The 24,933-nt window shown below is 41.4% G+C and overlaps 1 protein-coding gene across 9 annotated transcripts in view; it reads left to right on the top strand.

Annotated features, from left to right (window-relative positions):
* SPECC1L (sperm antigen with calponin homology and coiled-coil domains 1 like) overlaps positions 1–24,933 on the top strand; it is a 135,698-nt gene that overhangs the window by 55,376 nt on the left and 55,389 nt on the right. For all 9 annotated transcript variants that reach the window (XR_011505501.1, XM_044775374.2, XM_070516585.1 and 6 more), the window contains 5 exons: positions 1,662–1,735; positions 2,857–3,032; positions 7,492–7,655; positions 10,794–10,885; positions 16,187–16,277. Coding sequence is in view for 8 of the 9 variants with exons in the window: in XM_044775374.2 (XP_044631309.1) it covers positions 1,662–1,735; positions 2,857–3,032; positions 7,492–7,655; positions 10,794–10,885; positions 16,187–16,277 (597 nt within the window). In the remaining variant the exon portion in view is untranslated. The remainder of the gene's footprint in view (positions 1–1,661; positions 1,736–2,856; positions 3,033–7,491; positions 7,656–10,793; positions 10,886–16,186; positions 16,278–24,933) is intronic.

The raw sequence follows: 24,933 nt of genomic DNA, 5'->3' as shown, positions 1-24,933 counted from the left end.
CCCCCATTTTATCTCATTTATTTTTTATCCAGCTTTAGGAAATATATCATTATTTATTTATAATAATTATTACACATATAGTTGTTATAAATATTCTAGGCTTTATGTTTTTACTAAAGAGAATTCATGCTGTTTAAAAATATGAGAACACAAATGTATCGACATTGAATTAAAGGTATTGCATCACAGAGGCTTCAGCAGAGCAGGTTCCTCATGGAACTGGGACGAGGAAGACAGTAACCAGTCTAAGGAAAAACATCAGCATGCTCATCCTCTAGGGTCTTGATTAAAAGCTAATAATTTGTTTGCTTTAGGAAGATCTTTTTGATTACATGTCATTGCATGCAGGTGTTCGCTGTGCCTGGGTTCCTGCTGCTAAGTCTAAGGAGTAGGAGGGACTTTTACTCAAACACCGATGCCTGTAGTTAGGATGTCCCTGACAATAAATGGTTAAGTTCCGTCAATGTAATACTTTAAAAAACAATCCTAGGTAATGATTTTAGTAGCATTGCTTTCTCTTGCTGCTTCCATTAGCTTCTACATTTATACGTTTATTCCATTTTACAGGCCTACCAGGTGCCAGGTGCTGCGGCTGTGAGTCACCACGTGGCTCCTGCCATTGAAGTGTTTTCAGTCTAGTGGTAGAGACCCATGTGTAAAGAAATGGAGTAATATTGAGAGCAACAGTTACAAGGCTGTGTAAGTCAGAGTTGGAACACAAAAAGGATAGGGTTCTCCTGAAGCGGGGAGGCAGTAGGTAAAGTCAAAGTATTTGTCATCAGACTTGGGTGCCTTTTCTGGTGCTTGACCAAAGAGGAAGTGGTGGGTCCCTGAGCTGTCGAAGTAACCAGCTGTGATGGATGTACTGAGTGGCAGTCAGGCAGCCTGGCGCCCTCCTAAGGCATCTCCCCTGAAGCAAGAATTTTCTAGCAGAACCTCCAAATAGAATGTGACTTCTCTTTATGTTTCTGGTTCTAAGGGGACTGGCCTTGGCCGTGCCTTCATCTTTGCATCTCAACTCTATCTAGAATGGTACTTTGCCTGTTGGTGGTGCTCATTAAATATTTACAGTGAGTGAAATTGTTTGAAGAAAATTCTTATTATGCAAGAAATAATTTGAGTATTGAGTTACTTGATAAATATTTCCTTTATTTTGTAAAAAGACTTTCCAAAGAATTAAATGGCAGCTCCCCAGGGTATTATATAATTGTTTGTAAAAATTTTACTAATTCACCATTTTTCTGGAATTTATTCCAGTGTGTAAAGTAAGTTATGTTTCATAAATACTTCAGATTAATAACCCTTTTGATTAAAGTTCACGTTTTAATAGCAGTTAGTGTTGTTTTGATTGGTTGTGAGCTAACAGTGTGTGTGTTTCTAATAATTGATTTTACTTAACTTTTTATTTCAGAATTAAGACACTGAGGAAGGAAGTAATCCAGAAATTGTAATTTAAACTTGATATTTTCCTTAGAAAGTAATATTGGCGAACCCTGTGGATTGAGCATTTCTTTTTTCTTTTAAAGTTTTGTAGTAAAAATAAAAAATCTTTGGGCAAGATGACTTTTTTAAATGTCATATTTAAATACCTCCTCCCTTTATATTATTACTTTTGAACACAGCTGTAAGAATAAATATTTAAACTTTTGTGGTCTTTTTAGATACGGTTAAAAAACTCCAGGACCAAAAACATGACATGGAAAGAGAAATCAAGACACTCCACAGGAGACTTCGGGTAGGATAAATCTTCACATATTGTCTCATTAAAAAGCACGGTTGTTTGAAAGTTGAGTACTTTTTTGAGTGTGTTGTCATTCATCTTAAGCTTCAGATGCAGTTGTGCTGTTGATATCCCACTGGGCTATGGGCAGAAAGCAAATGCCAGCCTTTCAGTTTAGGACTGGTGCTAGATTCTGGATAGAAGAATGTATTTTATGCGTGGTAGTTTTAGAAAGATGGACTTAGGAAGCAAGTGTTATATTTTGGAAAGAAAGTTTGCTCTTAAAGTGTCCCAACTAAGCTGTTTTCTTACAAGTTTTCTGTCTTCTGTGGATTTGATCAGCTTGCCAGTAGCAGTGCTGCTCAGATGCAGAGGGTGAGGGGAAGCTAATCTCATAGTTTGGGTCATGCCTCAGCGGCTCTGGCTGCCTTCATGGTGTCAGATCATTGCTTTGGGCTGGCCGGCGCTGGGCCTGGGAGTGGGCATCTGTGGCCCTGGTGTTGCTGACGCCCTGGGGAGGCTTCCACACCCAGCCACACCCGCATCCCCGTGGCTGTGGGAAGCAGTGGACCATACAGTTCCTTTGCTCCTCTCTTTGTATGGTTTTTGTCTGCCTAGATTAAGTTTAATGTTTTTCTTCTGGCTTCCTCTTCCTTTTCCTTTACTTTTGATTTTTTTTGTTCCTTTTAGTTTTTGATGTCAGGATATTTATAGTTTTTCACTGTAAAATCTTTCAGTATGGTTCACACACCATTTATCTACTGTCTTGAGCTTTTCAAAGGTAAAGCACTGTAAGTTTTGGACGATGTGTTTATTTTCGTAAGACTTACTTTGAAACTTGCCTGAGGAAGGGAGGCTTGGCGTTATCATCATGAATATTTATTGAGCACTCTTTGAGTGCTTGATGCCTTGGTACACAGGTCAGCTAGAAAATCTCTTCCTCATTAAGAACAAGTTCACTAATAATAATTGCATTACCTCTTGGAAATAGGTAATAGCCATTCTCTGGGATTTAAGAGAAATTAGTCATCATTTGGGGCAGTGCAGTGCAGCAATCTAACCATAAACACATTTTGTTGTTTTAAAATGTCTTTATTGCTCTCTTTTGGAAATAAAAATTTAGTCTTTTAATATAGGAGGAATCTGCGGAATGGCGGCAGTTTCAAGCTGATCTCCAGACCGCAGTGGTCATTGCAAATGACATTAAATCTGAAGCCCAAGAGGAGATTGGTGATCTGAAGCGCCGGTTGCATGAGGCTCAAGAAAAAAATGAGAAACTCACAAAGGAATTGGAGGAAATAAAGTCACGCAAGTATGTTTTGAGAAACCAGTTGTGTACTTATGTTCCAGCAGGGAACGCTTAAATCCCCATTTTGTGATGTGGTATGATGGGAAGAATGTGGGGTTTGACACTGGTGTGATCTAGTGTTTGGATCTCATGGAAGTTACTCAATTTTTCTGGCCTCATCGTATGACACCTGTAAAATAGCACAGTCTGTACGGATCTTTCGGAGTTGCTGTCAGTGTCCATAACTACCAAATCTTGAGGGGTCACAGTGGTCCCTGGCACAAGGGTACATTCTGGTTCTCTCCTTTCCTCTGTCCCCACATTCCAACCCTGTCACTTGTCTTTAGATTATAACCTGGTGATTCAGGATGTGGGCTCTGGAGGCAGACAGACTTGGCTGCCGTCCAGCTCTGCCTCTTCCTAGCTGTGTGGTCTTGCCATGGCCCTTGGTCTCTTCATCTTTAAAGTGGCGATGGTGCTGCTTGCTTTACAGTGTTGTTGTGAAGCGTACATGAGATATGCCTGCACAGTGCTCAGGGCCGTGACGAGTATACTTTAGCTGGTAGTATTAGAGACCCAAGTAAAAAATGCAAAGTGAATTTCTCTCCATTGCTCACTTGAGGAGTTTTCACTTGTTTTATACTTATAACCACATGAATCTCCACAGTAGTATTTTTTTCCCCATCTAACATAGAGATCATTGGAAGCCCATTGAAAGTATTTCATGAGATGACATTTATGGTATGCTCTATCTGTGAGAGAGGGAGAGTAGTTTTGTGTTGAGGTTTATTATTATGAATTTTTTATTATTCATTACTTTGAGTAATTCTTTAGTAGACAGAGGAAAAAAATTAGAAAAATCTTTAACCAGGATATCTTTGAAAAGCTATTGTACTTTGTTGTTGCTTAGGTCTAGTGTATGGCCCAGTGGAAAGTATTGCCAAACCATTTTTCTTTGGCTCCCTTAAGCAGAACATGAGGTGGAAGATTATTGTTTCTCCACTGCTATAGAACTTATATTACATTACCTTTTTTTCTGTATACCATAAAATGAATAGTGTATCAGAAATGCTCCATGCTGAAGTGAACCTGAGTGACTGAAATTCTCCTCTTAAAGAATCATTCCATTGGATCCTGAAAGCTCGTTATTCTTTGAGACATACATTTAAAGGAAGTGCCTCCTGAAAGAAGTAGCATTTTGTAGAGCAGCCGTTCCCAAACTGAGGTCTGCAGACCCCCAGGGAGCCCCCCAGCACCCTTCAGGGGGTCTGCGAGGTCAGACTGTTTTCATAATGCTACTGACATGTTGTTTGCCCTTTTCGTGGTGTTGACGTCTGCACTGATAGGGAAAAGCAAATGTAAACTGTTGACGAATTGAGGCCTTGACACCACATTATACTTGTAGTTGTTGTACTCTTCACCATCACACACACACGTTTTGAACAATGTGGTTTTTACTTAAAGATGTCCTTGGTGAAGCAGTAAATTATTTTACTAAATCTCGGTCCTCGAGTATATTCTTTCTAACATTCTATGTGACGAAATGGGAAGTACTCGTATCCAAGTATGAGGTTGTCTGGAGGAAAGCACTGTGTGATTGTTTTAGTTTGAGCTGTTTTCTTTTTTCATGAAACCCCATTTTTACTTGAGAATGACTGACAGACAAACTATGGATATTCAGACTTTTTTCCCCTGCTTTTTTTTTTTCTCCCCCAAATCCCCCAATACATAGTTGTATATTTTAGTTGTGGATCCTTCTGGTTGTGGCGTGTGGGAGGCCGCCTCGGCATGGCCTAATGAGCCATGCCGTGTCCGCGCCCAGGATCTGACCCTCGGCCGCCAAAGCGGAGCGTGCGAACTTAACCACTCGGCCACGGGCGAGCCCTGGATGTTCAGACTTTAGTATGTGATGGATATTTCTTGAAAATGATTAAGAGAGTCTGTCACTTCAAGGAAAACAACCGACAGTATTTGGTGCCAAGGATAGAATATGGGCTTTCAGGTCAATGGTAGGATTTTGGAAAACTTGAATCTGTTGTTATGAGCTTGGCAGTTTCCCATACTTAAAAGAGTTTTCTAATGAGATCATTGGTGATATTAATAAATGTGACTTTTAAGAAATAAATTGTGGGGCTAGCCCGATGGCGCAGTGGTTAAGTATGCACGTTCCACTTTGGCAGCCCAGGGTTCACCCGTTCGGATCTCAGGTGCGGACATGGCACCACTTGGCAAGCCCTGCTGTGGTAGGCGTCCCACATATAAAGTAGAGGAAGATGGTCACGGATGTGAGCTCAGGGCCAGACTCCCTCAGCAAAAAGAGGAGGATTGGCAGCAGATGTTAGCTCAGGGCTAATCTTCCACAAAAAGAAAGAAAGAAAGAAAGAAAGAAATTGTATGACGACAGAAAGTATTCGGAAAATCCGTGTAACTCAGTGAACCACTATTTTCTGTCTGACCAACGCATGATGTTACACAATCGTGTATGGGTAAAAGATCTGTTCAAAGTATAAAACAGACCAGAGGGTTTTAATGGACAGGATAGGAAAAGTTCATTCATATGGTTTCAGATTCCACATTGCAACTAACTTTTAAGTAACTACCACTTAATGCGTTTTGGTGTAGTATCAAGAAACAGAAGCCACAGTTATCTAACAAGCCACAATTATCTATTTTAATATCGTTAAAATATTCTTCCTTTTTTCAACTACCTAACTGTATTAGGTCTGCTTTTTTTCATATTGCAATAGATTGAATACAGAAGAAATGAGACTCTAGCAGTCTTCTCTTAAGCCAGACATTAATGAGATTTGCAAAAATGTAAAAACACTGCTGTTCTTATTTCTTTTTGGTTTTGGAAAATATAGTCATTTTTTATTAAAAAATAAGTTAATTCACTGAGCTGACTAACACAAAAGTTCTCATCTGGAAGGAGATGCCAGCTGCAGAGTTTGTACATGTCATACAACGAACAAGTAAGTTTATAGGTGGACAAAAATTAAGCCAGTCCTTAGGAAAATTTGTCTTCGGTGGCCATTTGGCACTTCTGACCGAGTTTTTCACCTCAAGATGTACCAGAGGGTGTCATGTTCAGCAGTTTTAATAAAGAATTGACAACAGCAGGATTAACAACAGGATCAATAGTTATCATATTGCATATGTTAATAAGCCTTAGGTTTAGTTTTATTTTTAGGTGAATTAAATCTTTTAAATATTTTTTAGTTTTAATTTATAATTTGGTGAATGTCAATGGATGTAACCCACATAAACAAAAGCTTTATGGAATCCCCAGTAATTTTTAAGAGTGGAAAGGGGTGGGGCCAGCCTGGGGGCGCAGTGCTTAAGTTTGTTTGCTCCACTTCACTGGGCTGGGGTTTGTGGGTTTGGATCCCAGGCATGGACCTATGCACTGCTTATCTAGCCATGCTGTGGTGGCATCTCACATACAAAACAGAGGAAGATTGGCACAAATGTTAGCTCAGCCACAATCTTCCTCAGCAAAAAGAGGAAGATTGGCAACAGATGTTAGCTCAGGGCCAATCTCCCTCACCCCCCCACAAAAAAAAAAGAGTGGAAAGGGGCTCTTGGACCAAAAAGTTTGATAACTATTGATCCTGTTGTTAATCATGCTGTTGTCAATTCTTTATTAAAACTGTTGAACATGACACCCTATGGTACATCTTGAGGTGAAAAACTCGGTCGAAAGTGCCAAATGGCCACCGAAGACAAATTTTCCTAAGGACTGGCTTAATTTTTGTCCACCTGTAAACTTACTTGTTCGTTGTATGACATGTACAAACTCTGCAGCTGACATCTCCTTCCAGATGAGAACTTTTGTGTTAGTCAGCTCAGTGAATTAGAGCTGGCCAGAAATAATGTGGAATTGATTTTTTAGATGACTCATGATCCGTCACCCTGAGCATCTGGGAGACTGATGTTACTAATGTGGGCCCAGGCTTTTCTTTCCTTGGTAGAAATTCTATTTGGTGACTGTAGCGGGTTTTTTAAGTTTTAAGAGTATGGGCTTTGGTTTCATGTCTTTGTATTTCCATGTCCATGCACGGTGCATTAGATAGAACCAGCATAGGTTATCCACATGTACTGGTGAGTTCCCAGCTTCTCCTGCAAAGGGCCGTGCCCTCTCTGCAGCACAGAGCCTCGAGATCCCCAGCTCTGAGTCAGGACCTTTGGCCAGTCTGCCTTCCGTTTCACTGCTAATGGATTACTGATGTCTTCACCTTACACTTACTCAAATCAAAATAGAATCTGATGGTTACCTAACCTACTTAGGATAACCTGATATAACAATTTTAATATCATTTCCTGGAATTTACCAAGCAAATGAGAATATTAGACCAGGTAATTTACTCAGCTCAACTGATTCTATTTTTTTAACTGCTACTTTTTAATGCTTTTCAGTTGGGAGGGGAAATGTGTATTTTCTAGTATATGTGTAAAAATGCCCTGGTTTCAATATTGTTTTCAGGCAAGAGGAGGAGCGAGGCCGGGTGTACAACTACATGAATGCTGTTGAGAGAGATTTGGCAGCCTTGAGGCAAGGGATGGGGCTGAGTAGAAGGTCTTCAACTTCCTCTGAGCCAACCCCTACGGTGAAAACCCTCATCAAGTCCTTCGACAGTGCATCTCAAGGTAATTTCTCATACACTCTGCCGAGGGCAGGCAGTTGTATTCACTTACCGTGTATTCTCTGGCCTAGTTTGATAGTCATTGCCATCTTGCTCTCTAGAGTCTCATCAAATTTCGTGTACTGTTAATGAATTAGTCTTACTATAAGGTGAATTGTAACAGGAGACCTGGGATCTGTTCAGCTTCAGGGATCTTCGTCTCGGACTTGTGCCTTACCTCATGCAGAGGTGTATCTTCACACAGGCCTGAGACTTTGAGTATCTTCTGTATGCTGAAGAACATCCAGGTGTGTCATGTCAGCCCTTTCCCTTCCTCTGAACTCCTTCAGGCCTGTATATTCAAACATCTGCTTAAGGTTGACACTCAGGTGTCTCCTAGACAACTTATTATGTCCAAAACCAAATCAGTCTTTCCCTTCAGTCTTCAGTCTTTCCCTTGTGTAAATGGCAGCACCGTTCCACCAAGTTACTTAAGCCAGAAATCTAGGAATCCTCCTTCTTCCTTAAATCCTTCTTCTTCCTCACCTCCACCTCTAATCCATTAGCAAGTCCTCTTGATCCAGCTTCCGACATGCACATCTTTGCTCTCTCTGCTTCTCTCCATCTCTAGTGGCACAGTCAAACTACTAGTTTAAACCACCATTAGCTGTGCATTTCAGTAACCTCCTAATTAGTCTCCTCATTTCCTTTCATGACAGAAAGATCTTTTCCTGACTAAAAGTCTTTGTTTGCTTTGCTGTGGTTAGAATGAGATTCAGATCCTCAGACACCTGCATGGTTCACCCTGCCTTCCTCTTACCTCCTTTGAACCACTCTGCCCTCTGCACTCCAGCTACACTGCACTTCGGGTCCTGAAACGGGGCAGGCTCTGTAGCACACATGCTCTTTTCTGCCTGGAAGCTCGCCCTCCTCCCCTTCAGGTGACTGACTCTTTGTCCTTTCTCTAATCTCCGTAGCTCTAGGAAAGGGAAGGGGATGTAGCTGTTTACAACAACTAATTGTGATGTGTCCTAAAGCTTCAATTTTCATCTAGAAATTCTTTAAACTTCATGATAGCTTTATTCTAATTCACTCTAATAAAAGTAGAGCTTCTGGAGTCTGTAGTCTGTGATTATACACAAATCAGTTTCCTTTGAGTTAAAATCAGAGAAAAGTCACTTGTATACTCACACACACTGTTGATCCAGACCTTTTAGAGGGCAGTTAGGCAGTATCTTCCCATTGAAAATGCTGTCTTCACAGACCCCAAAGTTCCTATACATGATACTGGCACAAGTATATAAAGATATCTGTCTGTCTACCTACCTATCTATCTATCTATCTATATAGACACACACACAGTTTTCAGTATAGTGTTGTTTGAAAAAATGGAAAACTTAGAAATTGCATTAATGCCCATTAAAAGGGTTGTCAGTCATGACCCATTAACACAGTAGACTATTACGCATCTTTTAATAAGGATGAGGCAGATCTCGAAGTACTGATGTTAAAATATGTCTGGGGTCCTTAGTAAGTTGCAGACCAGTATTATATAGTGTGATCTCATTTTGTTTTTTAAAGTACATAGATACTTGCATTGAAAGTGCAAGAAGGATGCACTTGGAACTGTTGTTAGAGGCTACCTCTAGGTCATACGGGGTAAGGTGAAAGGAGGACTTTAAAAAAATATATGCTTCTAAAATAAAATGATAGTAGGATGATGTCTAGACTAAATTAAAATGGTGCAGTTATTCAAAATAGTAATAAAATGGGCTTTAGTGCAAAAAGATAATCTACTTCTATACTAAACTTTAAAAAAAACCAATATTTTCTAGTAAAATACATCTAAATGACCCAGCAATTCCACTCCTAGTTATATATGCAAAAGAAGTGAACACGAACATTCAGACAAATACTTGTACATGAATGTTCATAACAACACTATTGACAATAGCCAAAACGTAGAAACGAGCCAAATGTCCGTCAGCTGATGACTGGATAAACAGAATGTAGTATATCCACACAATGGAGTGTTATTCAGCCATGAGAAGGAATGAAGTACTGATACATGCTGCCGTGTGGATAAACCTTGAAAACATGCTAAGTGAAAGAAGCCAGACACAAAAGCCACATGTTGTAAGATGCCATTTATATGAAATATGCAGGATAGGCAAATCCAGAGAGACACAGAGCAGTTTGGGGTTGCCAGGGGCTGGAGGGAAGGGTAGATGGGAGTGGCCGCTTAATAGGTACTGGGGTTCCTTTGGGGTGATGAAGATGTGGAACTAGGTAGAGGCGATGATAGTTGTACAGATTTGTGAATGTACTAAATGCCATTGAACCATACATTTAAAAATGGTTAACTTTCTATTATGTGAATTTTATCTCTAAAAAAATACATCTACACAGTTTTGAATATAAGTACTTGGCTGCATCAGAAGGTCTCTAGTGATCTCCCTCTTCACCTCGCCCCACTGTGTGATGTGCCTGAGTTCATCTGTGTGTCCCATTTTGATTTTAACTTGGCTTCAGATAGATAACCATTTTTATGTGCCCTCTACCAGAATCTATGCTAAGCCCAAGTATCTAGAAGTGAATAAATTATGGGTCCTACTTTTGAACAGTTCAGTCTAGACAGGGAGACTGACATGCATGCAAGTAATCACACATCCATGGGTTAAGTGCAAACCAGAAAATGCATCTGACATGAAGTGATGAGCTCTGTGGGAGGAGGTGAGAAAAGATGAACGGGGGCCCACTTTCCTTTGTTTAATACAGTTCGAGAACATCCACTATGTGTCATGCTTCTTACCTGATGCAGTTACAGAAATCCTCTTCTTGGGTTTTTTGTACTTGGATTTCCTTGGTTTATGGAGCGCTTTAACCACATAAGTTAATTAAATAACGAAAAAGAAGTGACTGGCATAACCAGGGTTGGAAATAAACACAACTACTCTAGGGAGGAAACCACCCACGCAGTGGCTGGACGAGCGCCGACTGCCGGGCACAGGTGTGAGTGTTCGGTGGAGGTCATGCACCAGTCAGGACGGTTTCCAGGGGAGCTGCGAGCATTGGTTCATCTGGTGATCCCTTCAAGGACCAGTTAGGAAAGCTTCCACTGTACCAGATGCATTCATCATTTCCTTGTTTGTTGTTCCTCTAGTTCCAAACCCTGCTGCAGCTGCAATTCCTCGAACGCCTCTGAGTCCAAGTCCTATGAAAACACCCCCTGCGGCAGCTGTCTCCCCTATGCAGGTCAGTGCCTGTGCCCGTGGGGGACCCGGGGGCCTCACATCTAAAAGATAGTCCTCTTCAAAATCATTTACATTTATTTCGGGGCAGATGACTACCTTATGAGGGATATAGTTAGGATTTTTTTCCCTAAGATACTGTGAATATCCTTAATTGAGATAAATTATGTAAATATTAATTGTGCTATTGTGAAAATCTCTAGTAATAGTGATAGCTAACACCTACTGAACACTTTCTGAACACTTGCTATATGTTATACACTGTTCCAAATGCTTTTTGTTTTTGGTGAGGAAGAGTGGCTCTGAGCTAACATCTGTTGCCAATCTTCCTCTTTTGCTTGAGGAAGATTGTCACTTAGCTAATATCTATGTCAATCTTCCCCTCTTTTGTATGTGGGATGCCGCCATAGCATGGCTTGATGAGTGGTGAGTAGGTCCACGCCTGGAATCCGAACCCATGAACCCTGGGCTGCTGAAGTGGAGTGCATGAACTTAACCACTATGCTACCAGGCCAGGCCTCTAAATGCTTTTTGATGTTAACTCATGTAATCATCACAGCAGCTCTGTTGGATATTGGTCCTATTTTATCCCTAGTTTTCACATGTGGAAACTGAGGCCCAGGAGGGTTAAGCAACTTGTCGAGGGTGATACAATTAAGAAGTGGTAGAGCTGAGATTCAAACCTGGGCAGTGTGGCTTCGGAAACCATGCTTTTAACCATTGCACTAAGATACCTCTCTAAATAGAATATGTAGTTGGCATGTTTCAGCCTTTGTTGCATAGCAAATCACTTCAAAACTTAAGTGGTTTAAAACAGCAATTTTATTATTTTTCACATTTCTCTGGGTTGACTAGGCGGTCGTTTGCTGCCTTTGCCTGGGCTCCGCCTGCAGCTACACTTAGCTGGCGGGTGGGCTGGCACCTGCGCTCAGCAGGCATCCATGGAGAGCACTGGGCTGCTCTCTCTGCGTGCTCTTAGCTGGCGGGTGGGCTGGCACCTGCGCTCAGCAGGCATCCATGGAGAGCACTGGGCTGCTCTCTCTGCGTGCTCTCTCCTCTCAGGCTTCTTTGTGGCAGGGAGTCTCAAGCTCCAAGGGAGTGAAAATGGAGTTAACAAAGCCTCTTAGGACCTGGGCTTGGAACTTTGACGAGGTCTCTTCTATCCCGTTCTTTTGGTGCAAGCAAATCGTAAGGCCAACCTGGATTCAGAGTGGGAGGGGTCTGCGCAAGGCATGAAGTCAGAGAAGCACGGTTCGTTGTGGGCCATTTTGTAGCGGTCTAGCGCAAGGGCATTGCTGATGCATGAGAAACAAGTTTCAGAAGGTGCCCTTCCTTGCTGCTGTGGAAGTGCAGACCAGAAGCAGGGCAGATGGTTGTTCCTCTGTTCCTCTGTAGTGCTTGAGAGGCCCTCTCCTCGTGCCCTTGCTAGTAAGCCAACTTGTGGAAAGAGTAGCTGAGGTGGAGTTTTTCCACGTGATTGATAGTAGCCAAAGGAAAAATAGCATAAAACCTAGTTCCCTGGGATTTAGGGTAGCCTTGGCTGCACCTCTTCCCTAAAAAATAGGGCTTGGGAGCATTTTCTTTGAATGGAGACTTGTGCTGTGTGAGTTACTGGTCATGTATTTTGTGAGTGAACTTTTTAACTTTATCCTTTGTAAAGTTTAGGGTAAAACTGTGCTCCCTCCTCATTTGTAATGTTGCAAATTAGTGGCTTTGCGTTTACGTTTATGTAGAATTTGCATTTATATTTATGTTATACTCTTAATTTAAAAGGAAGGCAAGGGGAATTCCATATTCGATCTGTAATGAGCTTTTTATATGCTCTATTAATCACACTTTTTCTAAAGACCTGAAGATGTAAATAAAAACAAAGTAAGTGTGCAAAAATAAACTTCAGATAAGGTGGAGTTTCTCTAAGTAGTGTTTGTCAGTTGAAGTTTAATATACAAGGCATCACTTTGTAAACTTTGTAAAGGTAAGAGGGGAAAAATCTCCTCTTTCTAACTTGGAAAAAAACTAATAATTACAAGCCACAATCAGTAGCTTTTTAGTACTTGATTAGTTAGCACAGTGTTTCTCAAACCTAATTGTACATAAAAATCGTGGGAGAGTTTTTAAACAAATAGATTCCCAGGCTTCATCCCAGTGAACAAGAATCTCTGGGAAATATGGCCCAAGACTGGGATTGTTAATTTTTCAAAACTCCCTGTGGGAATTTCACTTCTGGCTATGAGGGAGTAACGGGCTGGATTATTCTGCCAGCGTAAGCTACTAGAAAGCTGGACAAAATATAGGACAAAATTCTATTCAGATATTGTACAACAGGCAGTGCATGACTGTGATCCATAAATAAAAGTTAAAAAATGAGGCAAGTCCTACTTTGGCCCACACTTTTCCTGTAGGCAGTTTCCAGATGGTGGTGCAGAGAGGGTGAACCCAGATGGAGCACGGAAGGGGAAACCAGTTGGACCTGAGGAGACACAGATCAGTGTTCAAGGAGAATGAGAGTGCTAGAATTTACGGGGCTGAGTACCTGGGAGGGGGGAGTCTATGCAGAAAAGGGGGTCTAGAACTTTGCAGAGATGTCCCTTTGAGTCTTGGCCTGAATGCCAGTCTGCACATGCACAGGGTGAACCTTTACAAGGCTGAGCGAGAACAATTTACCAGGAAAGGACAGTTACCAGGGAGCTGTCGGACAAACCATAGTTTCCACAGGGCAGGGATCATTTGAGTTCCCACTGGCCACTGTGACAGAACCTCTTTGAATATTTGAGCATTCATTAGAGACCTCCAAGGGCCACACCGTAAAGTAAAACTAAATAGCCCTAGAGTGAACTCTCTTCTAGACCTGCCCTAAATGACCTTAAAAATAAGCCTCAAGACGGCCAAGGAGATCCATAAGTCCCGGGGAAAGGCAGCCTCTGAAATGCTTCCCAGTGATCGGCACCTCCTGGTAGTCCTGGTCTGTGTAGTCTGCCCCTCCTGAGGGCTGGCTGGTCTTCCTGACTAACTTCTGATGAATGGAATGTGGCAGCAGTGCTGGGATGTCACTTACAAGATAAGGTTATAACGAGATAACTTCTGGCTTGAGTACTTAGCTTGCTCTCGCTTAGATCCAGTCACTCCCATGAACAGTCAGAAATTGAAATATTTAGCAATAAATTTAATAAAATACTGTGTAAGACCTGTACAATGAAAACTATAAAATATTGCTGAGAGAAATTAAAGAAGTAATAAATGGAAAGACACATCATATTCATGGATTAGAAGACTCAATATTGTTAATATCTTGCAGTGCTCCCTCACATTGATCTGTAGATTCAACACAATCCCAATTACAAACTCAGCATGCTATTTTTTAGAAATTGATAATATAATTTTAAATTTATGTGGAAATTCAAAAGACTGAATATCCAAAGCATCTGGGGAAAGAAAGAACAAGTTTGGAGGACTCACACTACCTGATTTTAGCACGTAGCGTAATCCAGACAGTGTGTTACTGACATAAGTTTAAATGTAGACGTGAGATCAGTAGACTAGAGAGTCCAGAAATAGGTCAATTGATTTTCCACAAAGGTGCCAAGGTAATTCAATGGGAGAAGAATAGCCTTTTCAACAAAGGTTTCTGGGACAACCTGATATCCATAGGGGGAGAAAAACAGCCACAAGTCTTACCTCATGGCATTTATAAAAATTGAAATTGGCCATAGATCTAAATGTAAAAGCTAAAACTACAAAACTTCTGGATGAAACCATTAGAGAAAACCTTCATGACCTTCAAGAAGGCAAAGATTTCTTTTTTTGTGACACAAAAAAGAATGAACTATAGGAGACTGCCCAGTGGTGTAGTGATTAAGTTCGTGTGCTCTGCTTTGGCAGCCCATTGGTGGCCTGGGGTTTGCAGGTTTGGATTCCTGGCGCGGACCTACACACCACTCGTCAAGCCACGCTGTGGCAGCATCTCACATACAAAATAGAGGAAGGTGGGCACAGGTGTTAGCTCAGGGCCACTCTTCCTCAAGAAGAAGAGGAAGATTGGCAACAGGTTTTAGCTCATGGCCAGTCTTCCTCACCAAAAGAAAAAGAATGAACCATAAAAGAAAATTGATAAATTGGGCACAAAATTTAAAAGTTCTCTGAAAGACATTAAGAAAATGAAAAGACAACTTACACACTGGGAAGAATATTTTTACAATACATTTATCTGTCAAAAGACTTGTATTCAAAGAAGACTTGGCTTCATCCCAATAAATAACGGACAAAAAATTTTAAAAGTCCCTTCTCAAGAGAAGTTACATAAATGGCCAATAAACACATGAAAAGATGGCCAACATCATTAGTCACCGGGGAGACAGAAATCAAATAATCCACAATGAGATCCCAGCACATACCCTTTAGGATGGCTCAAATTAAAAGACGATATCAGGTGTTGGTAAGGATGTGGGTTTCTACTGGGAACATGACAGGAGTAGATAGAAGTTAGCTAGATAATAAAGCACTAGGGAAAGCTGAGAAAATAAGCAGGAGAAAAAACATACAGGCAACAGCACAGTGTGTGTGGAGAGAAGCAGTTTGGTGGTTTGAGCATTACCTAGAGGTGGCAGGCGGTGAAGCAGAAGAACTGAGAGGTTTTAGGTATTTGGTGGATGCTTCTGGCTGCATGTAGAGGGATGTATGTATGTATAAGGCTGGAGATGAGGAAGCCGATGACAAAGTCGTGCTGAATTGAGATGACTAGTTGTATGGGTGCAGTTGTAGTAGGAAAGGGAGTGAGTAGTGACAGAATTGAGATCTACTTGGAACCAGTGCGTGGTTGGCCAGTAAAAGTACGATAGGAGCACATTCGTGTTTCACCAATTGGTATGTGATATTTAAGAATTCTCTTTAAACGAAAGAATACCAGTGGTGCCGGGGGTCAGTGCTATGGGGTCAGGGAAGGGGAGGGAGGTGTGACTGTAAAAGGGCCACGGGAGGGATACTCAGGGTGATGGAAATGTTCCGTGTCTTGACGGTATCAGTGTCAATATACTGGTTGTGATATTATACTATAGATGTTACCATTGGGGAAAACTGAGTAAGGGGCACATGGGATCTTTCTGTATTAATTTTTTCAATAGTATTTTGATCACATTATATGCCTATGAGAGACAGAGAGTGTGTGTGCGTGTGTTGGCCTTACTGTAACAGTATGGAAGGAGTTATGCAAATCCAAACTAAATGTTTACTCTCTGCAACATTTGCTTTCTTTGTGAGGCCCAGCTCTAAATTTAACCTGACTTTGACACCGGTTATCTTCTGATTTCAGAGACATTCCATAAGTGGACCAATCTCTACATCCAAACCCCTGACAGCCCTGTCAGATAAGAGACCAAACTATGGAGAAATCCCTGTTCAAGGTGCGTCTCATCTGTTGCAGTATTTCACTTTTGTTATTAATTTTTTGGTTCTTGTGACATTTTGGGCTAAGTAAATTGTTATTTTCTTTGTTCTAGACATTATTTCAACCAATCTGGTATATATCTTTATTGGAAGTTTACTAATAATATGTCTTAGTTACAAACAGGGAGATGAGTTATTAATAAATGCATCTTGGAAGACAGCTCTCACAGCATTAGCGTGGGTGGTAGAGAGTGCACCCCATTGCTAGGCACTGTATTTCCTAGTTCTTCTTAGGGTAGGTGTTGTTATCCCTATTTTATAGATGCTAAAAATGAGGTTTCAAAAAGTCAAGTAACTTAACACAGGTTAACACAGTTAATGAACAGTAGACAGGGGCAGCCTGACTCCAAAGCCCATTCTTTTAATCTCTGTGCTCTGTATTGTTTATAAGAGGAAACTGAGACTCTGAAAGATGAGGTCCAGCAATGCTGTGCATTTGTAAAGGGTTTGCCCATTTTCACACGGCTCTTTGTGGCAGCCAAGGGCTCACTTAGCTGATGCAGGCCAGTCTCCTCCAGGCATTCCTCTGTGTGTTCTCTCGGTTATGGAAGTTAGGCTCTGTGGGTGAGACTACAAGGATTCAACAGATGTGGGGAGGAAGTAAGCAGATTTGTGAGAATTACTCCCTTAAAGAACCTAGGGAGCTGGCTCCATGGGCTCCATGTAGCACCTGTGCGGGAAGATTTCACTGTGGCAGTTGAACTGTCTGGCCCCGTACCTGCCAGTCTTGGATGTTCAGATAAGCTGGTTGTGCACACATTTAGGGACAGTGGAGCACAAGATGGTGCTGCTGCTACCTTCCCTGCACAAAGACTTGCCTTTTACCTCTGCTTCTTGGCTTCTGGTTTATTCGTCAATCGTGACCTGAGGTCTTCTCCCCCCTCAGAAGATTCTCTCGCTAAGGGAACAAATAGTGGAAGCTTTAAAGTCTCTCTTTACATCTTTACCATGTTCCCACTTTCCCCTCCCAGGTGGATCCATCAGGGGCTAGGTATGTGTATGTGGTACAGATCACTGGACTCATGTGTCCTGGCTTTGGCCTCTTGTGGCGCAGTTTCCTTGTCTGTGAGTTGGGAATAGTCTTGAATACCCAGCTCACGGGATTCCTAAAGCCTCCCTTCCAGGCTCTGCAGTCAGGCTTTCACCCTCCCGTTCCACCACAGTTGCTTTCCTTGAGGTTGTAGGTGACACACCAGTCAGCTCTCAGTCCTAGTCTCATGTGACTGTTGGCAGCATTTGGCCCTGTTGAGCACTCCTTATTCCAGGATGTTCTTTTTGGTTTCCATGACCCACACTCTTGTGTCTCCTCCTCCCTCCCTGGCCGCTCCTCTGTCTACTGTGCTTGTTTCCCCTCCCTGACCTGTAAGTGGTGGTGTGCCCCAGAGTTCAGTCTCGGCCTCTCTTCTTCTGTGTGTACTCACTCTGTGATTGAATCTGTCTCATGGCTTTAACTGCTCTTTGTCACACTGACGTCTCCAACCTATTCCTCTCCTCTGGACTCCAGACTTGTGTATCCAATTGCCTACTTGACATCTCCATTTTGATATTGAATACTCTCAGACTGAGTGTGTCCAGGACCAGATTCCCACATTCCCCAAACTTGTTGTTGTTGTAATTTGTCTTCTCCATCTCAGTTATTGTCAGTTTCATTCTCCGGAACACTTAGAGTCATCCCTAACTCCTTTCTTTATCTTAGACCCCATATCAGAGACCTGTTCAGTTCTTTAGGGAACCCCATTGGGTCTACTTTCAGGATGCATTCAGAACCAGAGCCTTGCTCTTCCCTCTACTACCACCTCCTTGGACTAAGCCACCATCATCTCTCACCTGGATTCTGGCAAAAGAGTCCTAATCCCCCTCATAATCTATTCTTAACCCTACAGTCCATGTAGTCTTGAAGAATGTAAATTGGGACATGTCATTTTACCCAGAACTCTCCATTAGCTCTTCATTTCTTTCAGAAGAAAAGCTTGAGTTGTCTTAGTGGCCTCCAGACCTCCCAGCCTGGCCTCACTTATCTCTCTGGCTTCACCACTTTTCTTTCTTGGTCCCCTTGCCAAGCCGCACAGGCTTTCTTGTCCTCTGAGCACTCAGGCACACTCCTGACTCAGGAACCTTGCACTAGCTCTTTCTCTGCTGGAACACTCTGCCCAGGTGTCCAGGTGTCTCACTCCTGCTCTCTTTCAAGGCTTTGCTCAAATCTCACCTTAGCCCTGAGCACCATACTTAAAATTATAAACCACTCTCTCCTCTATACGCTCCTTTCCCTGATTTCTCTCCCTTTAAAAAAAAAAATATATATATATATATTTTTTGTGGTGAGGAAGATTTGTAACGTCGTTGCCAATCCTTCTCTTTTTTTTTTTTGCTTTTTTGCTTGAGGAAGATTAGCTCTGAGCTAATATCAGTGCTAATCTTCCTCTATTTTGTATGTGGGGTACCTCCATAGCATGGCTGACGAGTGGAGTAGGTCTGTACTTGGGATCCCAACCCGCGAATCCTGAGGCACTGAAGCCGAGTGTGTGGAACTTTAACCACTTGGGCATGGAGACAGCCCCTAAAAAAGTTTTTTTAGGTTTAGTGCTTTTCCCTTCTGCCATACTATATAGTTTACTTATCTGTGACTTTTATTGTCTGCCTCCCTAGATTGTGAGGTCCGTGAGGCCAGGGATTTGTGTCTTGTTCACTGAGGCGTCTTCAGCACCTCTACTAGTACAGGCACACACCTCGGAAATATTGTGGGTTCAGTTCCAGACCACTGCAATAAAGCAAATATCACAATAAAGGAAGTCACGAGTATTTTTTGGTTTCCCAGTGCATGTAGGTTACATTTACACTATACTGTAGTCTGTTAAGTGTGCAGGAGCCTTATGTCTAAAAAACCCAATGTATGTACCTTAACAAAATGTCACGCAGAGTCAGGAAGTGAGCAAATGCTGTTGGAAAAATGGCACCGATAGACTTGCTGTAAACCTTTAATTTGTAAAAAATAACGCAGTATCTGTGAGGCTCAACAAGGCGAAGTGCAATAAAACAAGATATGCCTCTATTGGGCTCTAGATAAAAAAATTGTGAGATGAGTGAATAAAATGAGTTAAAGCATATAAAGTGCTAGCAAAAATTTTAGCCCATAGTAAATGCTCATTGTTAGATTTTATTGCTGTTACGTGTGGATTTTTTCTTAGTAGCACAAGTGGCTGAAAAGGATGGTTCTTTATTGTTTATGAGTAAAAGATTTTAATTCATTGCAAGGCAACCAAAGTCTGCAGGATTTTGCTTAGCTGCCAATAAGTAGCTGTGAGAAAGCATCAATACATGTTATGTTCCGGGCACTTAAAAAGCCACATGTATTGAGGGCAAAGATGGAAGCCAAAGGTTCAGGAGCACTCACTTCGCTGCCTGTCGTGTGCGCCCCAGTTCTGTCAATAGTCAGCCTTTTGACCTGCAGTCGGAGCCAGGAGCCAGGACACCACAGTCTTTGGGAGTATGTGTAACACTGGACTTGGGACAGCCCTCTGGGGGAGGCTCCCATCTAGAGAGCACTGAGGTGATCCTGGGATACCAGAGAATACCGAGTCCTCAGGCCCCAGTTAGCCTCGAGGAGGGTGGGGATGCTCCAGTGAGAAATGACCCTGGGCCTTTCCAAGCCTCCTGAGGCCGACCCTTGGGGCCTTCTCCCCTTGTGATGGCTACCTTCTAGACTCTTCTTGATCGGGTCACGATGGGGCAAGGTTTATTGGGGAAAGGCAACACCAGCAGTGTTTCTCACACTTACCTGTTGGTAAGATTTATCTGAGTCAGTTGGTTAAATATGGAATCCTGGACCTCACCTCAGATCTGTTGACATGGACTCTCCAGGAAAGGGAGTGTGGAATCCTCATTTTCACAAGCACTCCAAGGGATTCTTAGGAAAGAACAAATATGGGAAGCTGGGCAAAGAATACCGTTTAATTTTTCCTATTAATTTGGCTTTTGCGGGTGGGGAATGGGGTGGGGAAGGGCCCTGGGCCAAGGTTGTTGAAGACATAGACTAAATGTGTTGTGTCTTTAGGGCTCTGCTGAATTAAACCTTTTCCTGGCTCTCCTCATTTTATTATCTGGTGATGTATCAGATGATAATGCTGTTGGGCTTGGGGTGTGTGCGGTCAGTCTGTGTTAACGTTGCTCTCATTCTCCACTTCACTCTGTTGTTATGCCTTAATGGGGCTTAGTTCAAAGAGTGCAAACACAAGAGGGAGAGGGAAACACACTTAGGTGAATTTTTATCTGAGAATTTGTTGATAGTGTGACCTTTTATTTTAAAGTCACTAGAGAAAGAAACTACTTAGAAAACTAAGAACAACCATGATTCTTGGTCATAAAAAGCCGCTGTGGTTATCCAGCCTATGGTAAGAGAGTAGTATTTTTTGAGCTCTGTTTTGAACTGATTTTCTTCCTTGATTGTCTCTTTTATCTTGGCATAAATCAAGAAACACAGTCTATAATTTTCATTTTGAAAGTTTTGGTGGCTTCATTACTGAAATTTAAGAAGGTGCTGCTGCTAGTTCTACTATGCTTAACTTAGAGAATTTGTGTTTTTTGCAGTTAAGCATTTTATTAGGTTCGGTTTTTTGTTCTATTTTACCATCATGCTTATATGTCAGTTGCAGGAAAATGTTTCAGACTAGAGTAATCTTATTGTAAATGGACTAATCAATGCTCTTTTGTTGGTGTTGTTGGCAGTTGAGTGAAATGGCTAGGGTCTTGACTGGTGCCGCCTCAGTGAATCTTTGTAGTTAGGATGTGAATTAGTATTTGTGGCTTAAGCGGGACAGGATAGATCTCCTACCAGGTACATGGATACAGGTAGTTGAAAGGTCTTCAGTGTCCCCACTTGCACAGTGATCTTAGAAAGTCCGGAGTGCTAAGCAAAGACCTTGGCTGGATGGTGCAGATGGTTGGGGAGCCTGGGGTTGCCCGGTATCAGTGTGACCTTGTGAATGTCACGTCTGTGTGGTCAGCTCAGACATAGGTATCTGAGAAAGTTGATTAGTCCAAGTGTAGTCATGTTCTGTCAAGGAATTCATACTTATTGTCTGTCTAAATTGTATTACTTGAGGCTAGACATGTAAAATTTTTTAAAACAATATTTTGAAAAAATTGATTTATGATAAGGGTACATGTAATAAAGGTGTACAAAGTTACGAGGTTTTACTAAAAGCCAAACCTTTGTTAAAAGTTCTCTCTTTTAAGTTAAAATAAAGAAAAGAAGAAGAATCTTCTATTAAAAAAGTTTCACATCAATTTTCATTCTCCATGCAGATTCTGGCTCAGCTCTGTATGCAACCCTAACGGGGAAATTCCCAGAATTCCGTTAGCTGCCCCACCCACCTGTAGGTACAGTCTAATGGAGATCTGTTCACTTCTAAAGGTTTTTTCCTCCCCCTTTTTCCTTCTCCTTTTGTGGTTCTTGGTGTTTGCCTTGATAAACCAAAGTATCTAGGCTCCTATTTTTTTCCAACATAGTATTATGAAAATTTTCAAACATACAGAAAAGTTGAAAGAAATTGTGTAGTGAATATCCACACTCACGACCTAGATTCTACAGCATTTTGCTATAGTCACTTTATCACATATTCACATATTTATCCATCCCTCTATCTTTTCTTCAGTCCATCTTTTTTTTTAATGCTTTTCGAGGTAATTTGCAATCAGTATACTTCAACACACATAATAATATTTGTTTAAGGTGTTCGCTCTATCTTTAAACTCTTTTGTGATAAGTTTAGACAGATGGAAGAGTTGCAAAAATATCAGAGTTCTCTTATACCCTTTGCTCAGCTTCCCATATGTGAACATTCTCTGTAACCACAGAACAGTTACAAAAGTGAGAAATTAATAGCAGTAAATTATTATTAACAAAACCGCAGACTTTATTTGGATTTCATTTTATTGGGATTTTTTCCACTGATATTCTTTGTCTATTCCAGGATCAAATATAGGATCCCACTTTGCATTCAGTTGTCTTAAGTCTCTGCCAGTTGGCAACACTTCTCAGTCTTTCCCGGTCCTTCGTGACCTTGAGACTTCTGAAGCATACTAGTCTGTTAATTTTTACAATGTTTCTTGGTATGAGTTTCTCTGATATTTTCTCCTCATTAGGTTGATGTTGTGTATTATTGGAAAGGATACCACAGAAGTGCTGTGCCCTCTAAGTGATTCATATCTGGGGGCACATGATGTCAGTATGTCTTATTACTGGTGATGTTGACCTTGATCCCTTGGGTAAGGTGGTTGTCTGCCAGAAATTAATAAATCCCATTTCTGCTTAAACTTTCTCTCACTAATTTTAGCATCTGTTTGTGCATTTTGCCTGCAGCAGTCATCACTGTGGTGTTCTAGTGGTGATTTTCTATTTCCTCATTTCTTCTCGAGGAATTATTTATATTATTATACTTGTTATAGCGTTTATTTATATTAGTGTAGACTCATGGATATTTATCTTATTCTTTGGGTTGATTATTTTTTTGCTCAAGTTATTCCAACTTTGGCCATTGGGAGCCCTTTTACACTGACCCCTTGCTCTTTTGGTGCACCCTCACAAAGCACTTTCTTACTTTCAGGCCCCGCAAGATGCTCCAGACTTGTTTTTTTCCTGTACCAGCTCTGGTATCAACCATTTTACCAAGGAGCCCTGGTTACTTTTATGAGAGAATAGTATTTAGAAAATAAGATCTGTGTGCTAGCTGTGCTCATTCCTACTGAGGTTTCACTGCCTCTAGTCCTTCTCTGGATAGAGCTAGGAAATTGTATGGATACCAACCCAGGCATACACACGTAACTATTATTTCTATATCTGTCTGTCAAAAACCATGTGCTTATGCTGATGCCTCTGACTCCAAGCCAGCACCAAAGGGTGCCTTCTTGCCTTTTCCCTTTCTTTATTTGTAACTTCTTTCTCCTGATAGTGAGAAACCTGGCTCTCATTATCTACAATATATATGCTTAATTGTTCAGTCCTAGTATACATATGCAGTAGTTTCAAGATTGCTAAATCATAACCCCGTGAGAAGCAAATTTACCAATTAGAGTGCAGTGTTTGTGTACAGTTCTTTGTATTTAGCCTTAGAGTATCCAGTCAAAACACCTGTTTCCCCAAAGTTACTTAGACCAGCTCCTTTTCTCTCCACTCCCTTCAGTGTTATGTTATGGTTCTGTAATACAGTTACATTAATTTTGTCACAGGCTGCATTCCATTCACCACGCCCTTCCCCCATGCCAGTTGATCAAAAAAAATTATAGGGGCCGACCTCATGGTGTTAAGTTTGGCATGTTCCTCTTTGGCTGCCTGGGTTTGAGGGTTCGGATTCTGGGCGCAGACCAACACCACTTGTCAGCCATGCTGTGGTGGTGACCCACATACAACACAGAGGAAGACTGGTACAGATGTTAGCTCAGGCTGAATCTTCCTCAACAACAAAAATTATATACGGTCAATTCACTCTGTTCTGTGCATTATAGGATGTTTAGCAGCATCCCTGGACTCTATCCCTTAGACAGAAAACGCCTCCTAGGGTACCAGTAGTACCCCCACCTCCCCAGTTGTGACAACCAAAAATACCTCAAGACATTGACCTGTTGGCAAAATTGCCACCAGTTGAGAACTTGAGACATGGTTCTCACAGTTTGTTTGTCTAATTTCAGCAGAGAGGTGGAAACTTTATGTTTCCATCTTCTTAAATCAAATAGGAAATTCTTGCTGATCTTTCCATCAGAGGCTTTAACGTATTAATCATAGTTACTTTAATCGCCCTGTCAGATGGTTCCAACATCTGTGTCATATCTGAGTCTGGTTTTATTGGTTATTTTGTGTCTTGAGCTGGGTGTATTGTTTTTTTCTTGCTTTTTGTATATTTTATTCTTCTTTTTTGAAAGCTGGCCATCTTATATAGGATAGTGGATTGGTTTTATACCTTTACACGGGCACCTCTTTCCCTCTGCTCGGTGTTCAATGTGGGGGTTTGAGTTAATCTACTCAGGAGCTGGGCTGAGTTTGAGATTTGGTGTTGCTGTGATGTCCTCAGTGCACAGTAGGCTTCCAGTTGCTCTAGTAATGTTTTGTGTTTAGAGTGGGGCTGGTGTTCCAGAGGATTTCCTCAGTGTCTGCTCCAGTTTCAGCTTGAGGCTGTCATTGGCATTGGCATCTCAGAGAGGGCCTGTCTCATACTCTCATAACTTTCAGCTGAGATTTCCTGTTTGTTCATTTCTTGAGAACGTCTTTTCCTTTAAAATGGTGAGCATATTTGTCATAGCTCTTTTAAAATTCTTTTCTACTAATTCCAACACATAGGCCATCTTTGAGTAGGTTTCCATTTCTTTTGAGTATGGGTCACTTTTTCCTTTTGCTTTGTATGTCTAGTAATTTTGAATTATATCCTTGGCAGTGTGAATCACACATTGTAGAGATTCTGGATTCTATTTTGTTCCTTTGCAGAAAATTGGGTTTTGTTAGCAAGCAGTTAACTTGGCTCACCTCCAACTCCAGCCTCTCACCTTCAGTTGAAATACCTGTTCAGTTATTTTGTCCTTAATTCAGCTCCTTGGAATCTGAGTGTTTGTGGATTTCAGAGGTCA

Source organism: Equus asinus, chromosome 8 (assembly GCF_041296235.1).
Source record: "Equus asinus isolate D_3611 breed Donkey chromosome 8, EquAss-T2T_v2, whole genome shotgun sequence".
Taxonomy (NCBI): Eukaryota; Metazoa; Chordata; class Mammalia; order Perissodactyla; family Equidae; genus Equus; species Equus asinus.
Note: the sequence above shows the minus strand (reverse complement) of the source record. Positions and strands in the feature narration are given on the sequence as shown.